General features: G+C 39.8%; 1 protein-coding gene across 9 annotated transcripts in view; it reads left to right on the top strand.

The window, feature by feature from the left end:
- OPCML (opioid binding protein/cell adhesion molecule like) overlaps window positions 1-27,187 on the top strand; it is a 1,013,450-nt gene that overhangs the window by 899,642 nt on the left and 86,621 nt on the right. For all 9 annotated transcript variants that reach the window (XM_070489898.1, XM_070489901.1, XM_044752638.2 and 6 more), the window contains one exon: window positions 2,749-2,874. In XM_070489898.1, coding sequence (XP_070345999.1) covers window positions 2,749-2,874 — 126 coding nt within the window. The remainder of the gene's footprint in view (window positions 1-2,748; window positions 2,875-27,187) is intronic.

Here is a 27,187-nt window from a genome sequence, read left to right on the forward strand (position 1 = left end):
GATGGCTCTGATTGGGGCGTGTTGAGAGATCTGCCCTGGGCATCACAGCTGCAAGGACTAAATCATCTCCCCTCCACGACCACACGCCCCCGCCCGCACCACGCCCCCCACTCCCCCACCACACCCCCACTCCCCCCCAACCCCGCTGTGTCAACCTCACCACCAGGGAGACTCTTGGTCTACAGAAAGAGAACTTCAGATGGCCTAACACATCCAGCTAAAGCTGACATTATTCTGAGACTATTTTGGAATGTGCACTGAAGTTGTTGCTTTATAAAAGTGAAAAAAGTATTGACATTTCTAAGCCCAGAACTATTTTTTAACAAGCTAGAAAATACTGAGAAGCAAGTAGTACAGTTTTCTCAAGAGAATGCAGTGTAGTTTGAATGCACACTATTTTTTCCCAGTGTGTCTTTGGGTAAAATATGTGCAATGAAATTTCAGGCCAAATCCGAATGCAGAAATAACCCAAAATATGGCAGATTTATAAGCTAGGTAATTTTTATTTATTTGCTAATGCAGATTCCCTTAAGAACTCAAATATTCTGCGTGTTACTTATGGCTTCTCCTTGAGAAGGCTTACCTCTAAGTTCTCCATAGCATCACACTCCAGGCTGCGCGGATGTCTGAATCAAGCATCAGCCATAATTCTCCTTCACCACTGACTCAGGGTGGTTTGGAATCCACTAGTTCTCTACCTGTTTGGTAATTAATAATTCATAATTAAACTGGCAGTTTGAATAAATCAGTGTAACTGTAGGCTTGGAGCTTCCTCTCTCTGTTGTCCTTTTACTTTGAGAGTCTGAGAGAAAATTAAGAAAGGTTTGCGTATCTGAAATTCTCCATTGAAAGTTTTGCTTTTCCCCTGAAGTTGTTAATTGGCTCTTTGAATCTTTCTTTCAAAGAGGAATTAGGCAGGTGCCCTTGTCAGCCTTGTGCGGACCCTGAGGAAATAGAGATGTATGCCATTCCATCCTTACCCCCAAGCAGCTCCCTCTCTAGGGAAAGAGACAGGCAGGAAGCTGTCAGCTGTAGTACAACATGCTCACTGCCCCTCCAGCAAGATTTGGACCAAATGCAGTGGGACAGATGAGTGATTCTCTTTTCAGGATTTGGGGAGAGGTCAGGGAAAACTGCAGAGGGGAGGTGACCTTCAAGGTCCCTTGAAAGATGAGTCATGTCTTTTCAGGTAGGAAATGAAGAGAAGATGAGGAAAAGCAAAGCCGTGGACGTGCTTTTGCTTTTACCCTGTTCTCAGGAGGGCCAGGATCCGGTGCTGTGTTAGTGAGGACTCTCCCCCGGATGAGGATGTCAGTGGGTTGGGGGTTAGACTGCAGGAGGCTTAGGTCATGCCAAATAGGCTCTGCATTGTCTGGTGGGCCACGGTGAGCTAAAGGAGTAAATCGGGGAGTAGTTTGATTATGTTATTGCCTGAAAAGATCGTGTTTTCTGGCCACGTGGAGGCGATAGGTTGAAGAGATCTAGAATCGGAAAGAGACCAGATGGGAGGTTCTGGGTGGGAGGCTCGTGCAGCTGCCCATGTGAAAACTGCTGAGAAACTCAGTGGACAGGACAATGGCGATGAGAAGGGAAAGTTGAGAAGGACTCTATGTAAAATACATAATTTTCCAATGCCAAGCTTTGAATTGAATTAAGAATCAGGCCTGGAGGTGGGACAAGGTAGACAGCAAGACCAGGGATCACGTCAGCCTTTGCAAAGCTAACGGCAACTGGACATGGACCCAGCCCACGAGAGGACACAGTTTACATGAAGGATGTTATTGTTGCTGTTGTCATTCTTATTGTTGTCACTTAGGAGCTAACATTTATTGAGGCTTCCTGTATATCAGGCACTCTGCTAAGCCGTTGTTCTATTAAAACTCACAAGACAAGGAGTTTGCCACTACTCTCATTCGTATTTCACAGGTGAGGAACGAAAGCTCGAGGAGGCGGAGGCAGGTTCCCTTTCCCCAGGTCATTCAGCAGGTGAGGAGTTCTGCTCCAGACCCCTGATCCTAACCACTAGGCTACAAGGCCATTAAAAATAGGTGTTATAATCTTATAGTGACAATAGTAGCAGGGACAATATATTGCAGGTGGGGTCTAGGGGAAAAAGCATTTAACTCTGATTGGGCAAGTTGGAGGAAATTTCACTGACTTGCAAAGGATCTGTTTAAGGAATGGGCAGGAATTTTCAGGTAAAGAAATGAGAAAGAAAAGAATTCCAGGATGGAATGAGCAGTGCAAAAGTCAGAGAATTCGAAAGGGTCTGGACTCCTCAGGAAATGGTAACTAACTCCCTGTGGGGGGCTTTGTGAGTGAGTTACTGCAGAAAAAGGTGTAAGGGGCTACTCATGGGTATCTGGTTAAGCCAGCAATTCCACTAAAAGGAAGCAGTATGTGGACAGAGAGGAATTCTCGGAACACTGTAAGATTTTCCCTTCGGTTTTGCCTTTCAATCGATAAGCACTATTGCCTGTCTCTTCAGTCCCGGGGCTTCCCTCCCGCCCCACACACATCCCTGCCTCCTGCTACAAAAAGACACACTGCAGAGCTCCTTCTATCAGGAGTGCTCTGTAAATGTTGTGTTATTGGCCACATCCTTGGCAAATCAAGCAGTTTGAAAATTATCATTGAGAATAATGTTCATCATAAAGGAATGCTGTACAAATATTCATAGGCCAACACCTCCTTTTGAGTGCAAAGGATCATTCTCACGTGTTTCTTCCCTCCTTTCTTTCTTTATAGTTCCTCCCCAGATCATGAACATCTCCTCAGATATCACGGTGAATGAGGGAAGCAGCGTGACCCTGCTGTGTCTTGCTATCGGCAGACCAGAGCCAACAGTGACATGGAGACACCTGTCTGTCAAGGGTAAGACATTGACCTGCAGGAAGTTTTCAGAGATAGCATATTGAAGGCTTGGTTCTAATTCACAACAGAACTTCAGGAATCAGAGAACAATGCTGTATTGTAACACAGTGATGGAAAAGCAAAGGCCACATATATCAGTCACTGAGGATTCCATTCCAAAAGGAGAATTTACAGAGAAATTTACGGAACTATTTTCTCAGTCCTTTTTACGATTTTAGAAAACATTTGTTTTCCCAACTATGAAGAACAGAGGTGCCATAAGAATAACTTACAACAAAGATCCTAATTTCTCAAGGTGGAGATGCGTGGGTCAGTGGTGGTTTGTCCTTTCTCGAAGTAGAGTGCTAGAACACTAGAATGTGCTTTGAAAACTTGAGTGTTATTGTGCATCCAAGAGAAAAAGCAGTTCCTTGGCCAATACTTTCAGGGCATTTACCCAGAGCCACATCAGTTTGACCTGTACATACATAGTCCTTCCTGAGTAAAGGAAGGATGATGGAAATGGTTAGGTGCACCTGGACATGCCTGCGCTGGGCACTACATCATCGGTATTAAAATATTAGTTATGATCATCTCCACCTTAATGAGAAGGGAACCAAAAAGATAATTGCCGTATTCCCTTGGAACTAAAACTTACTCCAAGTTGAACTTGAAGAGATGGGCAGGGCCACTTGATGTATTTACACTGTCACTAGAAACTATGATTAATTCTAGAAATTATACAAGGAAACAAGTACTCCCTCAGGCATTAGAAAATCCAAACATGAAAGTCAGTGGATAGGACAAAGCTTGCCTGTGTGTGATGTAGAAATAATATAGATCCAGAAGAAAACACAGAAATAAATCTTAGTAAACTTGAGATAGAAAAAAAATTTGCTATGACACGAAGAGCTCTAACCATAACAGAAAAAACTCTATAAATTTGGCTTTGCATTATTTTTCTATGGCTGCCGAAGCAAAGTACCACAAACTGCACGGCTTAAACAACCGAAATGTATTTTCTCACAGTTCTGGAGGCCAGATGTTCACAGTGAAGACATAGGCAGGGTCGGTTCCTTCTGGGCTGTGAGGGCAAATCTGTTCCAGCCTCTCCCCAGATTCAGGGTGTTTGCTGGCCAGCCTTGGTCAAAATAACCAAACTGTGCACTAAAAACAGGTGAACTCACTGTATGTAAATTAAATCTCAATAAAATTTGAAAATATACATACAGAGATGTAGGAAATAATGACCTGGGATTTTCCCACTAATTTGAAATTAATTATGTGAGCCGCACTTACTAAATGAGAGACTGGATTTGTTACTAGGAGCATTATTTAAGCTCTCACTATCTCATTTCCTCCACGTAAATTGAGAATACATGTTTCAGCCCCTGCCTTCTTATAAGGAAAGATAATGCTAATAAATCTGCTGAACTTTCTTTGTATAAAGACCTCAGATATTGAAATCCAAAATGTCAATATTATAAAGTAATATTAACGAGAATATTAAAATAATGCACATAAGGGACATCACAAAGCTCGACTTTAATATAAACACAGCAATAGCTTGTGCTCCCAAAGACAGAAGCCCCATGGGAATTTTGCTTAAAGTCAGGGAGAATTTTGGATTTACATTATATACAAAAAAAAAGTCTAACCACCAGACCAATTTCTATGTATTTGGTAAAGTTAGATGGCTTTATAAATGCTTGAAATCCCAGAATGCTTTCATTTGATCCTAAATACAAATTCCCTAAGCCTAGAAATCTTTTGAAAGGCATTTTGACTTTGTGGAAGTGTTCTGAAGCAATTCTTTATAATGGTACATTGCTAAGATTTTCCTCTTAAAATAAGGGATATTCATCCATATTGCCAATCTTTTATATAACATCATAGTTGGCAATTCAGCCTCACAAAAGCCCAGACAATCCTAAATGTAAATTATCCCTCCTCCATAAACCTCCCAGGCTGTGTTCTACTTTCAGGCTGGCTTTTGTTGTTTCACAGCTCTGGCCTTCACACCACTGTCTTTCATTTCCCCTATTGTCTCTTTCCCCTCTCTCAATGACATTTAAACATTTAAAGGCAAAGCATTGTTTCTCAAGTTTGGAAAACAGTGGCACCTAGAGCATTGGCAAGTTTGAAATTTGCAGTGGCAGGGTGACTACCAATGCTTGTTTTTAGAAGGCTATTCCTTCTCGGTTGGAGTTAAGGAGGCTCTGGAAAGTGTTCTGAAGATTTGGAAGAGCAGCCAATAAAACCTAAGCACCAAAACAGCATTTTTAGAACAATTTACTGGTTACTTCAGCGTGCAAGAATAAGAAAAAAAAGTTTCAATGACGTTTCCTTTGAAATTCCAATAGGATTACATTGGAGAATTTAGCTCACTGGACAGCTGTGTTCCAAAAATGCTAACACAATGTTCAAAATCTGTTCTTTAAATTTGGGGATCTATACAACAGAAATGAATAAATAAGCTTTCCTTTAGAAAAATAATGTTTTAATGAGGAGATTATTAAAGATTATAGTGGTAATGCTTGTGGTTTAAAACGACAGACCAAGCGCATGCCGCAAATCTCTAGAAATTGTAGAAAAGAGGTAAAGACTAATGAGTCAATGAATCTATTATCACACATAATAATAGTAAGCTTTTATGTTCCAGAAACTATGAGGAATCTGTGAAATACAAAAAAGGAAGTAGATGTAATGAAGGGAAAAAACTACCGCTCAAAATGCAGGAGTATGATATACCTGAAATGGTAGACATTGGAAAAGGGAAGGCCTTTAGGTCACGGGGCCCTGGTGAAGGGCTAACCCGAGTGGGGCTGAGGGGAGGGAAGACAGGAGCGTCCTGGTAACATTTGCCAGTTTCCACGGCGTAAATATTCCCATCGTTGCCACTTTTCTGGGAGACCCTTTGAAGTCACTTTGGTTTTGCGGCTCATTTTCACTTAAAAATAAACAAACCCCAAACAAGTCCTTCTTATGAAAGTAGGGTGAAAGTTTTGAAAAACATCACCGAGATTCCAGACGTGGATCTACAGAACCCCCAGCGTTCCTGGTCTCCAGATGAGAGATCTGCAGCTGCAGACCTCCAGACTTCTGCAATTTCCTTTGCAGCGTTGACAAATGTGCTAGAGTTCCCAGAAACTAGGCATTCCCAGAGGACATCTGCCTCATTTCTGAGGAAAGCGGGAGATTTTTACAGGATCATGATTATTAAGTACTGTGAACATCTCCAAGAAAAGTGCTGTGGAAACCTACATTCGAGGGTTCTGCGATTGACGTGCAAACCACTGAGCATTTGACCATGTGTTTATTCTTTAGCTTTAGATTTAAAAAGTTATATTTAATTTATTTTCAGTGGCAGATAATGGGTTTTTTAAAAATATATACATATATTCATATGGACTTGCTAGAGGATATAGGACTTGTTTAACATCCTTCAGACACATAGAAATCTGTACTGAGTAACCTACAGCTTAGGAACTGGGATAATGATGGAATCACAAGACACTGCCTCAAAGAATTTTCCACTGAAAAGAGTGGAAGAGAGGAGACAGCATGGGCTCTTGTGTTCTAAGGAGGATTGTCTTTCCCTCTTACGAAGCCATAGTAATGTGCTATAATGCTTTATACACCTGGCCCCATTTCTAGTGACACATTTGGAAAGGCCAGATGTTTGGGGAAAATAATAAAGCCTTCTTCTTTGTTTCCTCTCCATGGAAATTTTAAGATGACAGCTATTCACCTGTGAGTGAGTCGCTCCTACAATCTACTCATATACAGTAATACCTCAGGGAGCAAGTGAATGAGTTATTTCACAGAAGTGAATTTTCCAGGTAACTGAAGCTGACTCCTTTATGCATTGACTTGAGTCATTTTTAATGAAAGCTTTTAAAAATGTATTACGTTTTCCTCTGTTTCCTTGAGTGTAGTGAATGCCATTTAGCCTCATCTTTGTAATGTACTATCAACATCATACATATTAATTGTTTCTATCTCAGCATTTGGGGACTGGGATAACGAGGAATATAGCCCTAATTTTATTGTTATGTCTGTTTTTTATAGTTCCTCTACTTTTCCTTCCTTCTCTCCAATCAGACTATTAACTGTCAGCGTACCTGCCTCTTAGCAGCCACATTTCTTCTGATTATTTGCTTCTAATTTGTTGTGAGCTAGAATTCATGTAGCCAAGTTGATTACTCCTGAATAAGAACGTAGAGGTAGGAGGGAAATTTCTCTCAGGAAAGGGCATGTGCTTCCATGAATGTGATAAATGGTGCTGATGGCAGCTGTTTGGGGGAAAAGAATGTTTGGCTTTGTTCTAGATATATGAGCTTGCCCAGATGAGTGAATTCCATGTAAGCCAAGAGAGCTAATACTCGCAAGGTCATTGTCCCTGGTTCTCTCCTGGGTGAGCAGTTCTTTCCATCTTCTATTCACTCTGCTAGATGTGGAGGTCATGAAGTCTACTGATCCAAGACTGTTTTCACTACAGCTCTTATTTTTCATGCTGGAAATTCCTGAGAAGCAAGACTTAAAAGAAATTACCAAGTCCTTAACATTCCAAATAAAAGAAGCACTAGCCTGCACTCATGTGTAGGTGTGACTTTCGTTTGGCTGGAAGTGTTCACTCTCAGACAGAACATGGACTTCAGATTCTCATAGACCTAAGATTGAAATCTGGTCTGAGCAGTTAGCGATCTGAGTGACTTTGCAAGAGTCACGTCATCTCTCTGCTCTTCACTCTCCTACACTGCAAAATGCAACTATTTATGTCAACTTCATCAGATTATTTTAAGGATCAAAAGAGAAATGAATGAAAGGCATGTAATTGTGCTGGACACATATAAGGCGCCCAACAGTTCTTTCTAATTTGCTGTTGTGCCATGTTTTTATTTAAATTACTGCTCAGAATCTTTGTAGCTTATAATTAGCCTGGAAACTGGTTATGATCGCATTATGACGAGTGCTTACTGTGTGTCAAGCCCTGTTATACACTTTACCTGTTTTGACTAAATTAATGCCCCCACGGTCCTGAGAGAAAAGTGCTAATATTTATTATTATGCCTTTATTATTATTTATTATTGTGCCTATTCCTTCCTCTGTCTTTGTCTCTTATTCGTTGATAGTCTTGGCTCATTCATTGGTGATTCAGCATCACTTTGCTCCACCTAAAAATTTGGAATGACAAAGCAGTTTTATTTGTAATAGCTAAACTTAGAAATGACCCAAATGTCCTTCAATGTGTGAATGGTTAAACAAACTATGGTAAATCCACATGTGACGTGTTATTTAGCAATAAAAAAGAATGAACTCACAATTCACTCAAAAACTTGGATGGACCTTAGGGCGTTGTACCAAATGAAAAGAGTCAATCTCAAAAGGTTGCATACTGGGTGATTCCACTTTTATAACATTCTCAAAATGGCAAAATTAAAAGATACACAACAGGGGCCAGCCTGGTGGCATAGTGGCTAAGTTTACATTCTCTGCTTTGGCAGCCCAGGGTTTGCAAGTTCAGATCCCAGGCGCAGACCTACACACTGCTCATCAAGCCATGCTGTGGCAGCATTCCACAAACAAAACAGAGGAAGATTGGCACAGATGTTAGCTCAGCAATGACATTCCTCAAGAAAAAACAGGAAGAGTGGCAAGACATGTTAGCTCAGGGCCAATCTTCCTTACCAAAAAAAGAAGAAAAAGATACACAACAGATCAGTGGTTGCCAGAGACTGAGGCAGAGGAGGAAGAGGAGCAGCATGAGGGAGTTGCTTTGCAGTGGCGGGACGGTTCTGTATCTTGATTGTTTTGGTAGTTATATAAATCTATTTGAATGATGAAATGTCACAGAATTATACACAAAGGCGTAAAAACTGAGTGCATGCAAAAGCTGGTGAAATCTAAGTAAGTTCCGTGCTACAGTTAATTTCACTGCGCCCATGTCAGTAACCTGGTTTTGATAATGTTCTTTAGTTATACAAGATGCCTCCCCTAGAGGCGTTGGTGATGAGCACATGGGATCTCTCTCTACTAGTTTTGCAGCTTCTTATGAGTCAATAATTATTTCAAAATAAAAAGTCAAAACAATAAGAATGATAAGCAAAATGAACCTGTAATTTCCACTAATAACATGCCTATATAGGAGTTCGTTTATAAAGCATTTTCACGTGCATTATTTCAAGTGAATTTGTAGCAACTCTCTCAAATGGGTCAGAGAAGGAATATTCTGCCTATTTTCACAAGTGAGGAAACAGACTTAGAAAGGTTAATGGCCAATGACCCACAGCTAACTAAAGTGGTGATCTATGAAAGGATCCTACGTTCTGTGTTTCAAGTCTAGAGCTCTTTATCCTGTACAAAGATGGCTCCCGTGACTTGAGGCTGGCACAGGTACAATATAAAATAATATATTTTATCAAGTTCTGCTTGTTATCTGGGGCACCCAAGGGTGCTCACTCGCTTTGAGCATCACCCAGGCTTTTACATTTCCCTAACTTCACACTTACCTTCCTGTGTCTAAGCACATTCCAGCTACCACCCAGCATTGTTCTATGAAAAGTGCAACCTCGAGATGAAGACCACATTCATGCCATTGTCTACTGTAGGTCCCCGTTGTTTCTCTGCTTCAATTAAAATAAGCCTGCTGAGACCTACCAACTCATTTCTCTTCTGAGCCATCCAGGATCCCAGCCACTAATAGGCATTGCCCGTTGGTTGACCTGCCGCATCATCCAGTCGTGCTACTGCTTCTTTGTCTCTCTCCAAGGCAGCTAGGATCCTTGTTTCTAATCTGAAGTTGTGGTTAGAGTCTAATTAATCCCCAGAGTGTGAGAAAGAGGTGTCTGAGATGAGAAATCAAGGTTATACATATCTTGCACAGTGGAACAGTTATGGGCAAACAAGCTGTTCCTCTCACATTTTTGCAAAGCAAATTTATGTTCACTAACTTTGGTTCTTGTTGTAAATGAGAAGTGTGTGACGGTCTAGCAATGCGCTTTTCGCCATATGGGCACCCATATGTTTTCCCCTTTGCTTGCGTACATTTTCGCTTTGGCATGCACATATGCCTGTATTTTTGCAACTTAACAATATTAAAACTAATCCCATTTATGCTCCTTTTGGGTGAGTTGATTGAGTCATAAATTCCTGAGAATCTCTTCCTTGGGAGGCTGAAGTTCTTTTGTGTGAGCAGGGGAAGGGCAGAGCGAGCCATCCTGGCAGACATGCAGGCAGCCAGCATCATTGTGTCACTGATGTAGCTGATGGCCCTGACCCTCCATCTAAAGACAGGGAATCTAACCTGGAACACTAGAAAGTATGCATCGCAATGCCTTGATAGTGTCCCTCTCTCTTCCTCCCAGGGGGTGTCCTCACTAAGAAATAGGTAGTAACTTCCTAGGTTCTCCTCCTAAGGGCCCAGGTGACCCAGGTCACCTTAAAGCAAACAGTCACGCTGTCTTGAGGTGCAGTTCTTGATATGTGCCTGTACTTATGCTACTCAGACTCTTCACACTGAGCTGAGAAACTGTGTGTCAGACACGGGGCAGCTGGAAATTAGACTTGCACTGAAGTAATGCTTTGCGTCTTCACTGGGCTTTTTAAATTATAAACATAAAAACGGATACTAACACATATCATACCAAGTGAAAAGCCCAACTAACTCAAATGTAAAATTGGAATTGGAAATGCTGCCTGATGTCTGTTGTAAGGCCATCTGTCTGCATTTTTATCTCTTCTGCATTCATTCATTCATGTGATGCATTAAGAATATTTGCTTGCCCCTATAGCAACAAGGGTGTGTAAAAACAGACATGATTCCTGCCCTTGTGGACCTTATGGTCTAGTCAGGGGGATAGTCATTCATTAGATTATTAAGAATATGTAGTTTCAGAGTATGGTAACTGCTATAAGATGGGCAACAGGGAAGTGTGAGCTAGTCTAAGGTAAGTCTTTCCCGAGGTAGTGATGCTTAAGCTGACATATGAAGATGAATAGAAGTTAAGGGGGATTGGGATATCTGCATGTATTGGGCTGGGCTATGTGGAAACCTTCCAGGTAAGGGGTAACAGCATGTGCAAATGTCCTGAGTTAAGAGGAAGTGTGGCCATTCAGGAAACAAAGAACTGTCTTGAATGTGTAGAAAGCAGGAGAGACAATGGGCAGAGATGGAGTAGTCAGGGGCCAGATTGCACAGAGCCCTTTAAAGAGTTTGGTCTTTATTCTAAGAGCACTAGAAAATACACAGAAAGTTGCAAGTAAGAGAGCTTGGAAATGAGATGTTCATATGTCTGGACTTAACTAGAACATCTCATTTCTGATCTACTCATTCTCTATGTAAATCTGGCAAATCACTAGACCTCTGTCTCAATTTTCCCATCTCTAAGCCAGAAAAGAGTTAGAAATAATACGCTCTCATTATGGAGGAAAGCAGAATGGAATTTGATAGTATCTATTCCAAATACTTTTTAGATCATAATATAGGAATGGATATTAACATGTATCATAGCAAGTGAAAAGCCCAACTAACTCAAAAGTAAAATTAGAATTGGAAAAGCATCCAGTGCTGCCTGCCGTCTGTTGTAAAGCCTTCTCTATGCAATTGCTGTATCAAATTATGCTATTGAAATCAGTCGGACACTGAAAAAATTGAGACCAGCTTTACAAGTACTGTAGATCTAATTGGCCTCAGCAGTGGGTCCACAGTGACTCTTGCTGCTGAACAAAAATCATAGGCTTCAATAGAAAATAATAAGCAGTCTGGTTCCACACTAACATCCTGCAGCCACCTCTGGAGATAATGGACTTTAAATTAGACACCAAGCTCCTTCATCTGGCCAGATGTTGAAGGAACCTCAGAGAATTTGGTCTCTTCCCCACCTCCTGGACACGCACCCTTGATGGCAGAATTAAAGGAGCTTCAGGGCCAGCCTTGTGCACCTGTGGTCCTTGGTATTCCTTTTTCACAGCCATTTACATCTCTTTCTAAAAACCTCTACATTTCTAGGGCAAAGTGCCTATAAATCACCTTTTCTTGCTCAAGCTATTTTAAATTGGGTTTCTATCACTTAGAGTCAAAGTAGATCTGATTAAATTCACCATGTGCTGTCTAAGGCAGCATGTAACCAAGGTAAACCGAGCACAGTCCCTGCTCTAAGCCTTGACGGGGCTGGGGGAGAGACACGCAAACAGCACATTGCCCCACAGTGTGGTTGGGGCTGCACCACCTCTAAGAAAGCCGCTTTCATATACAAAAGAGACAGGGAGGGGACTGCCTGGGGCCCTGATGAACTCTTCAAGGCCACCGTCCACCACGGGTTGGAGAAGACCCTGGGACTTGACTAAGAAGCTCTGAATAGGTTGCTGAGGGGATTGCACATCTAAATCAGCTGGAATCAGGCTGAGACAGACACACGCTCTCTGGCTCTGAGTTATACAGCAATCAACACCAGGAGGTCATCACCACCTCAGTACATCCAAGCGCACAGCATTCATTCAGGCGTCGTAGGGTATGATAAGGCTCCTTATCATACTGAGTGACATAGAACAGCCTCTGTTGTTGTTGAGCACTCACTACTCTGGGAGCAAACATGTGGTTTGTCTTAATTAATTGACTCCCTAATTCACTAACTTTTCTTGAGATCGTGTGCGCCACTCCAGCCAGAGGTGAGCCCTCGCCCCACCTTATACTTAGGCCATTTGAGAGCAGATACTGGGCTTACGATTTACGATGTTCTCTAGCACCCAGCACAACGTCTTCCATTCCAAAGGTGATCAGAAAATACCTATTGAAGGAATGCATGCTTATCTATCAATCCTATACTGATCCTATAGAAAGTTGGAGGAAAAGAAAGGAGAAGACAGTAGAATCTGCCTAGACCAATCCCCAGATCTAGGAAGCACTATCTGGATGGTAAAGGGAATTTTGACATACAGAGTGAAGGCTGTTTGAGAATGCACTTAAGTTTGATCTGCTTTGGATGTTGCAGGAGCTTACAGTCTTATTTCTACAGTGCCTTCCTTCCCTCTTCCTCACCGTCTCTCCTAGTTCATCCTGCTCTAAAAATTGTATGCTGTACTAAGTACCAGGTAGTCTTGTTACTGAACCAAAGTGGGTTCATTCACTTCCTGGTGAGTTAAAATCAGACTCTCCACCAGAAGGAGTTGTCACACAAAGTAGGGTTTATTTGCAGCAAATCGGAGACCCCATGGAATCATTTCCAAAGTCGTGGTTCTCCCCAAGCGTGGGACAGCAGGGGCCTTCTATTTTTGGTGAAGAATGAATATTAAAAAGGGAGAGGTGGGTATTCACTATCGCATGCTCAGTTGGAGAATGTGCTTCTGGATACATCGCAGGTTACGGTAATAAGGCCTAAGCTCTTCCCAGACTTGAGATCTTAGCATTAAAAATGAGGCAAAGGTCATCGCTTGGGCACCTTTTGGCCCATCTGGACAGGTGTAGCTCACGTGGTGGGGTTTGAATTGGTTCAGGGTGGTTGGTGATTGCATCTCTTAACATAACAAAAAAGAAAAAAAAACAATTTAGGGAAACAGTTAAATGCTTCCAAACCTCCCTTGAGTTCTTGGGGCAATTAGTCAGTGACAGTCTCACTGCTGAAGTTTTATTTACATCACTTTTTTTAACCCAATAGTGAGGCTCCCAGCAGCCTAGGTCTCCAGATGATGGTGATCATAATCTGGAAGGCATTCTTCAGTTCCTGACCAACCATGTCCCTGTGGAAAACCCATGACGTGCTGGAAAACTCATTAATGCCAAGAGTTGGGGTGACTTGCCTCAACACATACAATTTGGTTTCAACAAATTGCAAGCATGCTTTTAGCATCTTACACTCATGAATTTGTCTGTGTGACACCACAATTTCACCTTCCATCTCTGCAGGCTCTTTTCTTCCCGTCTTCTTCCTCAGAGCACCTGCCATCAGAGGCTTCTGACTGTGCTGGGCCTCAGCTCCAACATGACTGAGGTTGAGGTTGAACTCTAGAAATGGTGGAAGTGGGGGGATATTCTTTCCTCCCCACTTTAAAGGTAGTGACCATGCTTAGATAGGTGTCTCTATTCACATGAGATTCAGAGGAGGGAGGGAAAGGAGAAGGAAGGAGACAGTTGCCTGGAGGATTTTAATTGGAGTGGGGCCCTCCCATCTGACAAATGTTCCAGCCTCTGAGAGGGAGCCTCCACTGGACTAAATAGGATCAAGAGGAACTGATCTCATTAAGTAAAAATAGTTGATTGTCACTTTGTATCCGGGCTTCACAGCTGGAGGCTGCGATTGACTCACACAAACAAGACCTGGAGTTGCGTGCTGAGGTGAGGGAATTTGATCTCTCCCTGGACACTGAAGCATCGCCCAGGGGACCCCACTCTGTTTCTCTCCTGGCAGCCTGCAAAGCCTCAGCAGTCAAACGAGGCCCTTTCTGGCTTTTCTCTCTGTTTTTCCTTTTTTTTCCCATTCTCCTTATTTTTTCTCATGCTGTCAACAGTTTCCCCACTCCAGAATCACTTCTTGGTGAGAGTAATCCCCCTGCAGGGCTGGAAATGGTTTGTTTTTAATGACACGCTGGATGATTTTGCTTCGTAAGAGAAAGGTTGAGTAAAGTAACTGATATAATCTGAACCACCATCCTCTGCTTCCCTGATTCTCTTCCTTTCCCCGCAAGCCTCGCTCGCTCGCCTCCGCTGTGCGCACCACTGCAGTCATAAATGCCTTCCTCTCGGCCTCTCGAGGGCCTCCTCCTTCTCTGCTGAGCCTATGCTTATTTGTCCCTGCACAATTGGAACTGGACGCAGTAATTACATCTGGGGAATTGCAGCAAAAGGGTTTGTGTCCCTTATGGGCAGTAAGGATGCTGTCAGCACTGCTAATGAAGAAATGAGCCTTTTTTCAGCGTGTCGTGGGGCTGCAGGGAGCTCTGGGACATCACATGGCAAGATATTTGGAGCTTCATCTTCCTGTCCCCTAACCCATTCCTTCTCCCCCTTGCCCAGCACCCTCGTCTTATTGTCTTACTCCTAACTCAGCTCCAAGCTTCCCTTACCACTCCAGATGTCTTTTCAGCAGCATTTCCTGTCCCAGAGGGCATGAAAACAACTGGACCAAAGGCAGTTTGGCCATAACACTTTGAGTCATCTTTTAAGAATCTCCTGATTTTCCTAGCACCTCTGGTTGTGCCTAAGTTGTGATCTACCTAGAAGCCTCAGGTGCCACGCCTAGCTGGAGTTACACTCCTGAAAGCACAGGCCCTCCAGTTCCCAGCAAAAATCCAAAAAGAAGACAGGGCGGTGGTGTCTGTGCTGATGCATCTGGCTGCACCGCATGTCTCTCTCCTGGTGTTCTGACTCAGATCGCCTGCCCTGCGCACTCACGCCTCGCTTGCCTCCTCTCTTAAGACCTATGGATCCTTCAAGCTTTGTCCCACTAGACTCCCCCATAGCTCTTTCTGATCCTTGTTACCTGCCAAGCCTTTCATCCTCATTGGACTCCCTGGACTTCTCAAAACACTGCAATGACGTTGTCATCATTGTCACCATCATTAGCCCCCAAATCATCTCTGAAATTTATTGACTTGTCACTTTGACTTAATCTCATTTGGTATTCACAAAGGTCTTCTGTCAAAATACAAACAGAAAAATAAAATAAAATGAGGTAACAGAAGATAAAAATAAAATAAAATAAAAACAATGAATACAATAAAGATAGGGACTAGCACACACATTTTACAGTGGAAAAAACAGGCCTTGGCTGGTTACACCGATTACAGTTGGAAACAACATCCTTTCGGTTACTTATTCAAGCACTTGTTCAGTCATTCAGGAAAGAGTGAGTGAGTGCCTGCCATGTGTCAGCTACTGTGCTTGACACTGGCCATCAAAAGGTAAGTAACATTATGCTTTTCCTCAGGGAGCTCACATTTAGTGAGAGACACAGGCAGAGTAACATAATTATAGCACAGTGTGGGAGGTGCATTAGTAATACATTAGGAATATTCTGCATTCACAAGAGAGGATCATTACTCCAACTGGGAATTATGGGAGAATCAAGGAGGGCTTCCTGGAAGAGGCGACTACTCATGTGAATCTTAAAAATTGATTCAGAGTTAGCCAAAGGAAAGGGAACAACATGAGTGAGATAAAGGAGAAGAGGAATATCTCAGGCAATGGGGACAGCAAGATGAAAGACATAGACATGAGAAATAGCATGGCAGAATTGGAAATATATAAGCAGTTTAGTGTTGCTGGAGCATAAAGGGTGAAACTCTTGTACCCAAATAAAATTGTTGGACGAATTGTAGCTGGTCCAACTATGACACTGCATTATAGGGAAGCAGGTTTGCTCACACTCGCCAAGAAAACAAAGGTATTTTAACGTAAGCTAAATCTTTAACAAAATCTTCCAAAGCGACCCCCACATGTGTTGCATAACACAATAGTAAAATAGTTGGATAATTACCATCTTTTCTCCATTTTTCACTCCATGCAAACTTCAGGTGATCCAGATCTCTGCTTTCTCTCCTAAACGATCTATCTGGTCTTTTCTTTCAGTAGTAAGTTTCTTAGCTTTCTGGGGTGAACCAGTTTAGCCTCTTAATTTCCACACTCTGCAGGTCTACTCCGTGTCTTGAACAACATAAAACCTAAGAACAAGAAAACATCTATCCTCTGTTGTAAATTTCTTTTGTCCTCGTGAATCTGATGTGACATGAGGCTTAGGTAGTATATGGGAAGCAAATCGTGAGCTGCTAGGTAGACAGCGAGTTGAAGATAAGAACATACGCTTTTTATAAAATCAATTTTTGCGTGATCATAATCTACATAAAATAAGATGCACCCATTTTAAGTGTAGGCTGGTGAGGCTTTTTCCCCCAGTTTTATTGAGATATAATTGACATACAGCACTGTGTAAGTTGAAGGTGTACAGCCTAATGACTTGATATACATATACTGCAAAATGATCATCATAAAAAGTTTAGTTAACATCCATCACCTCATATAGTTATAAAAATAATTTTTTTCCTTGTAATGAGAACTTTCAGGATTTACTCTCTTAGCAACTTTCAAATACACCATACGGCAGTATTAACTCTTGTCACCATGTTGTACATTGCATCCTTAGTGCTTAGTTATCTTGTAACTAGAAGTTGATACCCTTTGACCATCTTCACCCGGGTCTCCCACCCCACCTGCCTCTGGTAACTACAAACCTAATGTCTCTTTCTATGAGTTTTGATTTTTCAGATTCCACATGTAAGTGACAGCATGCAGTATTTCTTTCTCTTTCTGACTTCTTTCACTTAGCATAATGCCCCCAAAGTCCATCCATGATTGATGAGTTTTGATAAATTTATACACCTTTACAATCACCCTAATTAAGATACAGCACATTAGCATATTACCATCAGTTCAACAAGTTCCCTTATTTTCATTCCCAAACCTTATCCCCACCCCCAACTTGAGACAAACGCTGATCTGTTTTCTGCTACTATATACTAGAATTTTTTCTAGACTTTCATACACGTATACACAACACACTTACGCTCTAGAAAATATATAAAATTTATATAGTCTTAGAATATTCACCTTTTGTTTCTGGCTTTCACTCAGATTTTGAGCTTCATTTATGATGCTATATGTAATTCTTTCCTTTTTATTGCTGAGTGGTATTCCATTACATCAATATACCAATACTTCTTTACTCATTTGCCAATTATTTCTACTTTTTGATTATTATGAGTATAGCTTTATGAACATTTGTGTAGAAATCTTCTCAGGGACATATGTTTTCATTTCTCTTGGGTAAATACTTGGGGGTAGAATTGGTGAGTCATATAGTAAGTTGATATTTAACTTTAGAAGAAACTGCCAAACTGTTTTCCAAAGTGATTGTACCATTTGACATTTCTATCACTATTGTATAAGCATTACAGTTGTTACACAGGCTTGCTAACATATGATATTCTGTCTTTTAAATGTTATCTCTTCTAATAGGTGTATAGGGTAAAACAAATTCTGGTTTTATGTTGCATTTCTCTGATGATTAATGATGTTGAGAATCTTTTCCTCTGCTTTCTGGCCATTTCTATATCTTCTTTTGTGAGGTGTTGGTTAAAATCTTTGACTATGCTTAATTGGGTTGTTTATCTTCTAATTATTGTGTTGTAATAGTTATTAACATATTCTCCATGCAAGTCCTTTGTCATATATATGTATCGAGAATGCTTTCTCTCAGCCTGTCTGGCCTTCTCATTGTCCTAATGATGCTTCTCAGAGAGGCCAAAGTTTTTAATTTGGGTGAAGTTCGATTCATTAATATTTTATTTTAAAGATCTGGTTTTTTGTGTCTTACCTAAAAAATAGGATGTAACCCAAGGTTCCAAAGGTTATTGCTTATATTTTCTTCTAGAAGTTTTAGAACTTTAGCTTTTTTGTTTAGGTATAAAATCCACATGAGTTAACTTATGTGCATGGTTGGAGGTCAGGTCTCAAAAAAATGAGGTTCATCTGTTTCTATATGGCTATGTGGTTAATACAACACCATCTGTTGAAAACACTATTCTTTTCCTAATGAATTACTTTGGTTTCTGTGTCAAAAATCAGTTGACCACTAATTAGGTCTCTTTCTGCACTCTCTATTTTTTTCTATTAATCTATATGTCTATCTTTATGCCAATACCATACTGTTAGATCACTGCAGCTTTACAAAAAGTCTTAAAATCAGATAGTGTAAGTTATCAAGTTTGTTCTTTTGCAAGATATTGGTCAATCTGTGCCCCTCGTATTTTCATAGAATTGTAGAATCAACTTGACCATATCTACCCAGAAAAATTTGTTGGGATTTTGATTGGGAATACATTGAAATTATATATCAATCTGGGAACAATGGACATCTTAGCAGTATTGATTTTCCAATCCATAACATGTATTCTTCCATTTATTTTGGTCTTGTTTATTTTTTCTTGAAAATATTTTATAGCTTTCAGTGTATAGTTCCAAAATATTTTATGTTTTTGAATGCTATTGTAAAGGGTATTTTTAAAATTTCAATTGTTAATTGAAATAGATAAAAATACAATTGACTTTTATACATTGATCTTGCATCCTGTGACATTGCTAAATTTATTTATTGGTTCTAGTAATTTTTTTTTACATTACGTAAGATTTTTTAGATAAATAACTATACCTTCTGTGAACAAAGATGGTTTAACTTCTTCCTTACCAATCATTGTGCCTCGTTTCTTTTTCTTGCCTTATTGCACTGGCTAAGTTCTCCATCAATACAATGTTAAATACCAATGATGATTAGCTGACATCCTTGTCTTGTTCTTGATTAGAAGAAAAGCATTTCATTTTTTCCCATTAAGTATAATATTATCTGTAGGCTTTTCATAGATGGCCTGCATCTGATTGAGGAAGTTTTCTTTTATTCCTAGTTGCTAAGAGTTTTTCATTTGTTTGTTTTTTTCCATTGTGTGTGAATGGATGCTGCATTTTGTCAAATGTTTTATTTGGCATCTACTGAGATGATCATAAGATGAGTTATACTGAATGCTTTTTAGACCTAAACCAACGTTGCATTCCTGGGATAAATCACATGTGGTCATGATATATTATCATTTTGTATTACTGGATTGAATTTACCACTATTTTGTTAAGAATTTTGCATCTGTGTTCATGAGGGCTGTTGGTCTGTAATGTTATTGTCTGATTTTGGTATCAGGGTAATTAATTATTGCCTTAAAAAATGAGTTGGGAAATGTTTCTTCCTAATTTATTTTCAGAAAGAGTTTGAGTATAATTAGTATTCCAAAGCAATATTTAGTAATAGTAATGGTTAATAGGATCTGTGTCTCTCTCATTTTTGTAATAGACATATTTCTAGTGCTCTTCTGGTAGGTATAATGCTGGCTTCAGTAAAGCCCTCTTATCACATTAAAGAATGCTCCTCTTTCTATTTCAATAAAAATGTTTATTTCAGACAAGGATAAGTTTTATCAAATTATCTTTTTTGACAAGTTATGGAAATAATTCTATGTATTTTTTCCTTTGATAAATGTGTATATAATGATATTATATTTTGTAATGTTAAAACATTCTATTTGTTAATATTTTCTTCACTTTTTTTGCCTTAAAAGTCAAAGTTGGAATGTTTGTTGTTTACCACATATTTAAGAAACTGGTCTGTAACTATTGTTTATAACACCTTAGCTAAATGAATTGGTAGGCTTTCTACGTTTTTGTACTCTGGATCATATTAAATAGAAGAAACACTTTATATTTCTTAAATGTTTGATGAAAGTTGGCTATAAACGCTTTCAGGTCCAGGCTTGTTTGTGAGTAGTTCTTTGACAGTCTTTTCTAAGATATTCTTGTTGTTGAACCAGAATTTTTACCTCTTCAATTAATTTTGGAAATGTATATGCTCAATTTCGATAAATGTTTTATGGCTGTTGAGTTTATAAATATTTATGTTAACGTTATGAGTACACACTGGTAGGCGTTATATATACACATGTACAAAACATATAATTGGAGAGAGAGATATACACATTCATGCACATCTAGCTATATATACTTCATAAATGCCATATGCAATATAAACTAAATATTATACATTTATATCCACACAGAAAGATAATTCTATTATTCAGATTGTGTGTACCCATATTGAATCATTTGCTTCCTCAAACTTTTTGAAACCAAATGTGGATAATACCAGATTTTAGTATAGTATTTTCATGCATTTCTAATACTTTTCGCTTTATGTTTTTCATGCATAACGTTTTAAAATAATTAAAACGTCACTATGACTTGTTCCCTTTATCAATATAAGTGACTTTTTTTTACAATTTAATGTTTTTAGTCTTGCATTTAACTTTATCTGACATTAGCATTGTATTTCCTGCTTTGATTTTGTTAATACTAAAAATACATTTGCCCATCCTTTAAAAGAAACACGCTGTATTGTTCTGATTTAAGTGTATCTTTTGTAAACAGAGCAGAAACTTATCGTTTTCTTCTTTTTTTTAACACAGTCAGCCCCGACCCACTTGCAGATGTTATTAAAGTTGGCGCGTCTGTCCCTTGTCACCCTTTTGTCTTCTGCTTTCGTTCTGTCTTCATGTTTTACACCTTGTGTGATTTGAAACACATTTTCTTTGCTTTTATCCCTTAATTTTTTGAAATGAATATATCATATTTTTATTCATACTGGTACTTACAGTTACATTTCCCGGATGTATTTTTAACCTATGTGAATCTAATTATTCAAGCTGTTTTTCAACTAAAATCCTTTCTCATGTGCTGCTATTTGAGACAAAATTTGCAAGGGCCTCCCCTGTGTCCTCGGTCCTACCTTAGCACTTGTGTTTCATGGACTTTATCTAAATCACATTTTGAACTTGTAATCCACAATTATATATACTGAAACATTTGTACTTTCATTTAACTAAGCTGTCGTACTCATAGCAATTCCGTAGCCTTTAAATCAGTTCCCCACTAGGCCTTGCATGCGTCCCTTAGAGGTGGCATTCATTAGCTTTTCCACTGGTTGCATCTCCAAGTTGTTTGGAATACATTTCAAGAATTTACCAAAAAGATGTGTGAGTCTGTATTTTCTGATTCTTAAGACATTTCTTCTTTCATTTGGTAAATATTTATTGAAAACCTGTTTTGCAGCAATAGCTGTGCTAGATGCAAAAAACAATAATAAACAACATGGACACCCTCCCTGAAGGACGGTGTGTCTAGGGAGATTTTCCTGTTGCCACCAAGTGTGGCTGGCATCTTTCCTGGGAGTAAAATTGAAAGCTCACGATCTTTATCCTCAGAACTCCTGTGGTTGCTAGTCTCTTAGATTTGGCATTTAGTCAGGAAGCAGAACTCTCTGACGACTTATTTTCTGATTTTTGTATTTTTACAAGTAATTCATTTACTGCTTAAAGGTATGAAGACATTCTTCTTTTTATCTTTGGGTTTAAAACTCTTTCCTGGAGGGGTAGCGGTGTCTCCTGTAATCAGTGTCTCCTGATGTGTGGCAACCCCCTTGTTACGTACTCACAAGCCTGTCTTCAGCACAAGAGTATGGGTCTAGTAAGTACCTGATTGTTGCTTCTGCATAGTTTGTGCCCAGGGACCTTAATTACATACATGTTGGCTCTCCATTCTCTTTCCTTCGTATCAGTCAGCTTTCTCTCTCCCTCATTAAATTCTATTTGTCTTTTCCCATGTATCCTGGGAGAGCTTCTCAGCTTTGGACTTTAGGTCATTGCTTTGATTTTTGGAAGCTTCACATCTAACATGTTTTACTTCCGACGTCAATTTAAAGTGTCACTGTTATTTTAAGATCCCTTGCTTGCTCTCCTTATCTACCTAATTGGACTTTTTAGTTCATCTTGTTAACTTTTCTTCTCAGATCTTATGTCATTCTTTATCAGCTTTGTCTCCTTAAGTCTTTTCGTGGAGTTCATCTTTTCTTGCTCTTTTCCAGGTTGCCAGATAGTTTTCTAAAATTTTTATTAGGCTCCTAGAAGTGAAATTGTTTATTAAGATAAAATATACTTAGCATAAAACTGACCATTTTATCCATTTCTAAGTGTACAGTTTAATTGCATTAAGTACATTCACATTCTTGTGCAAAGTGATTTTTTTACGCCCACTCTCCCCGGAATTTTTGTGAGTGGTACTTTCTCGATACACATTCTCAAAAATGGCAGGGCCCGTGTCATAAGAGGATACCACCTTGCTCCCTACTCCCCGCCCTTTGTGTAACGTTCAAATACCCTTTTAGTTCTATTCCTGAAAGAGCTGTTGAGACGTAGACCTCCTGCTTCATGTCTCAGTCTCTCGCTGCCTTCCACCTGTTATGCGCCTGCTTTATTGAAATGCTACATTTTTTTCTTGTCCTCTGGGATTTATAACGTGTAGTCATGGTTGAAGAAATTGAATAAATGAATGTTTAGGGATACTTATTTGCTTATCTGGTTTGAAGCTGCTTTGGTCTTGCAAGTCCATTGTGTTTCTTTAGATAATCTATTATGATAGCTAGCCTCCTAAAGGCCCCCGATGATTCCCACCCTCTAATATTCATGTCCTTGTGTAGTTCTCTACTGTATTGCACCCTGTTGGTCTGTGTGACTATGCCATACAGCCAAGTGATAGCATGTGACTCTCAAGGGTAAGTCATAAAAGGCATCCTTGCCCTTTTTCTTGCCTTCTCTTTGGACAGCTCTCTCTGAGGCTGACATAACATGAGGACATCAAGAGTCCTTGTGGTGAGAAACTGAATCCTCCTGCCAACAACCAGTACTAACTTGCCAGGCACATGAGTGAGCCACCTTTGAAGTGAATCCTCCAGCCCCAGTCAAGCCTTCAGAAGTCTGTAGCCCCAAATGATATCTTGACTGCACCCTCATGAGAAACCCTGAGCCAGAAACATCCAGCTAAGCAGCTACTGCATTCTTGACTTACAGAAATGGTGTGAGATAATACATATTTATTGTTTTAAGCCATGGTTTTAAGGTAACCTGCTATTGAGCAATAGATAACAAACTAACACATCCATTCATTTGAGTTAGCTGTACTATTACTAATGGCTACTCAGTCCTCTCTTGGTCAAAGTCTTATTGTCTGAGTAAGGAGAAACACATTCATGAGGATGCATGCTTCCTTCTTGCCTCCTTTGCAATCTTTGTTTCACAAAGATAAGTTGTGCCACGATTTCAAAATGTCTCTATTTACTCAATCCAGTTCCATTTTCCTTATAAGCAGTATCATTTCTGGTTAATTTTAGGAACTAGATTATGCCTCAGTCTTAATTTTCCTAAAAATAGGAGTATCATTTTTTCTCTAAATTTTTGTAAGTTATTTTGTAAGAAGCTAGGGAAGATGCATTTGGTTCTTCTGCTTTGATGGTTTTTTCCAATTTTTTAAAACTTTGTTGCAGTTTTGAATCAGATCTCTCTCCTTGCACTTAACAAGAATAGAGGAAAGATACCTGTATGTCTTTAACACACTGGGTTACTTTAAAAACCAACACATCTAAGTATCCTTCAATTTTTCAGACAAGCTAAATTATGTACAATCTTTGGGTTATTGAGGTGGAAAATCCTATCAATTTTAAGTAAAGATGATTTTTGTCTTATTTATGTATTCCTTTTATTTCTTTTCTTGTCTCATTGCATTGGATAGAATTTCCTAAAACATATTGAATATTAGTAATTATAACTGGCATTCTTTGTCTTATTTCTCCTTTTATATAAGTGCCTCTAGTAGTTTTTCTATTAAGTATGATGCTAGCTTCTATTTTCAGAGAGATCTCACTTATTGAGAGATAATAAATAAATGTTTAATTTTTATTAATTCATTCCTTTTAGAATTTCTAGTACCAGTCACACTTATAATACTGGCACATCTTTATCTTCTTGGAATTAATTTCAGAAACATTTTACTTGTTTAACACATTATTAGATTCCATTTGCTAATAGAATTCTATTCTTATAATTAAAGCACTATATGCAATAGTGGAGACAGGAAAATACACATTGCCTGACAATACATGGATGATCAATACATCCTAGCAGTAGAAGCAATGGTAATTACTAGTGCAGTAAATGCTGTGAATTATAGTTTTTCAAGTGCTACATGGGTTCAAAGTACCAATGATGGCACAAAGGAGAATCTTTGAGGTAGGGTAGCAATTTTCCTGCCACCAGGCTTATCCTCGAAAGTTATAATTAAATGTCATCAGTAAATGGAGGTAGGAAAATAATTTTTTTAAGCCCAGATTCTTCACATTGCCTCTGTAATCAAACCTTTTTCATTAGTGCTGAGATCCCACTTCTGGCCATGTAGAAGAGCGAAAGAGCCCCCCAGATGACTCCACTGTTTAGATTAGGGGACACCGAAGAAGTCACCACAATTTTTGAGCCTGTAGTTCTCATCTGCACAATGGAGCTAGTCAGTCAGCCCTACATCCCTTGGAATATAGCTATGAGGATCAAATAAAGGGAGTGAAGTACTTTTGAACCAGAGTCTACCAAACATATAAAAATGGACCATCATCACCATCATCATCATCATGTGAGAGTAATATTAAGCCAAAGCTCTCCACTCCCTACCTAGAGCAGGATCCTTTTGCTTCCATGTGTTATCACAGGCATTGTGAAACATGGGTTTACATTTCAGTGCTACTTAATTACCCTTCCTCATCTCCCAGCCATTTTTACATTTAAATAAAACTCTCCTTTCCGTTAACAATAGAAGGGCTAAAAATTTGCATATTAAGTGTGAGTCAGTGGCACGGATATCTAATTAAAACCTTCTAATTTTTTCCCTTTTTCCCCGTTTCATTTTTCTCCCCTGAGCTGCTGACATTATTATAACTGTATTCAGTGTCCCCATTCTGTCAGCCCCGTGTGCTCTTAGGAAAGAAACCAAGACGGGCACCCGAGAAACAAGAGAAAGGCGGGGCAGGCAGGAAAGGGACCAGGAAGACACTGGCAAACACAGAAGGGATTGTGACAGAAAGATCAGCAGAAGAAAAGGCACATTTGTAGTGACTGTGTGAGGCTGTTGATTTTATAATTATTTTATTGAGGTCACGTTGGTTTATAACATTGTGTAAATTTCAGGTGTACATCATTATATTTTGGCTTCTGTATAGACTGCATCGTATTCACCACCTGTATCTACTTTTTTTTTTTTTTGAGGTAGATTAGCCCTGAGCTAACTACTGCCAATCCTCCTCTTTTTGCTGAGGAAGACTGGCCCTGAACTAACATCCATGCCTATCTTCCTCTACTTTATTGGTGGGATGCCTACCACAGCATGGCTTTTGCCAAGCGGTGCCATGTCTGCACCTGCGATCCAAACCGGCGAACCCCTGGCCACTGAGAAGCAGAACGTGTGAACTTAACCGCTGTGCCTCTGGGCTGGCTCCTGTAGTCTACTTTTTATCTGTCAGCATACACATGTGCCCTTTACTCCTTTGGCCCTGCCCCTACCCAATTCCCCTCTGGTAATCAGCAATCTATTCTCTTTATCTATGTTTTTATCTTCCATGTATGAGTGAAATCACACGGCATTTGTCTTTCTCTGTCTGACATTTCATTTAGCATAATACCCTAAAGATTTAAAAGAGAGCAGGGTGAGGAAGGGAGAGTCGAAAAATGGAAATTTACCAAAAAGAAGAGAAAGGATAGGAATAGAAGGAGAAGGAAAGGACCAAAGACAACAAGATGAGTGGAGAGGAGCCTAGGAAGGTAACGCAGGAGAGACTGTCCTTAAGGAGCAAGTACTTCAAGGAGTTAGAAGACTGGATATCCCCTGAGCCAAGGGCAATAGGTAAAGCCAAGAGTTGCTCTGGAAAACTGCTTATGTGGTCCCGTGAAGAGTGTCTACCATGCATTACCGTGGGGAGATTGTAATAAGAAGGCCAGTCTGTTGGTCTTATTCGAATATTTGTTCTCTTCCCTGCATAAGCTTCTATGATTTAATAGTGTGGGTGTATTCCACATCCTCTCTCCTAGATTTTCTTTGTTTTTCCTCCTTAGAGTTCACACAGAAACATCACTCAGAAACAGATCCCTCTGAAATTATTTATATATCTCCAAGATATAACTAAATATGACCCATCTCTCCTTGCCCCTCCCTCAATGCCAAGACTATATGAGTATAATTAACTAGGAATTAGTTAAATTCATCTGCCTAGTATCTTCCTTTGCCTGTTCTGTCCATGTAAACAGATTAACTATTTCTAAAAGTATAATGTTTATGGAGAAAGTCGGCTATTGATAATGGTACATGGAGCATGGCTATGTTAGAGGTTAGCACAACCTTGAGGCACTCCAATTGTTTCTGCTGTAGTTTATCATGACAGCCCTTCTTCTTGGCACACAAGACTGTCCACATGTCTGTGTCCAGCGTCTTGGGCAGATACAGGCTAGAAGGACCCAGAGATTTGACTGAATCAAGACCATGTGGCAAATGATAGGTCCCAAAAGGAGACGTAAGGAAGAAATTATGCTATTCAAGTGCAGGCACCAGGGACCTACAATCCAGGTAGATATTGAAAATCATGTGAATTTACAGTTTGGAAAGGGACCAGGCGACAAAACCAAAGGAACACTTTGTCAACTCCTTCAAACCCTTTGGATCTTGTTGGAGGTTCGTTTGGGAAGCAAAACTCTGGACCCATGGCCAAGTGTGGGGGCTGCCTATCCTCTTGGTGTAGTTTTTCCCGAATAGCCTGATAATAGGAATTTCTCTGGCTCTTGTAAAATTGTATATTTCAGGCCCCACTTTAGACTTACCAAATC

Source organism: Equus asinus, chromosome 20 (assembly GCF_041296235.1).
Source record: "Equus asinus isolate D_3611 breed Donkey chromosome 20, EquAss-T2T_v2, whole genome shotgun sequence".
NCBI lineage: Eukaryota > Metazoa > Chordata > Mammalia > Perissodactyla > Equidae > Equus > Equus asinus.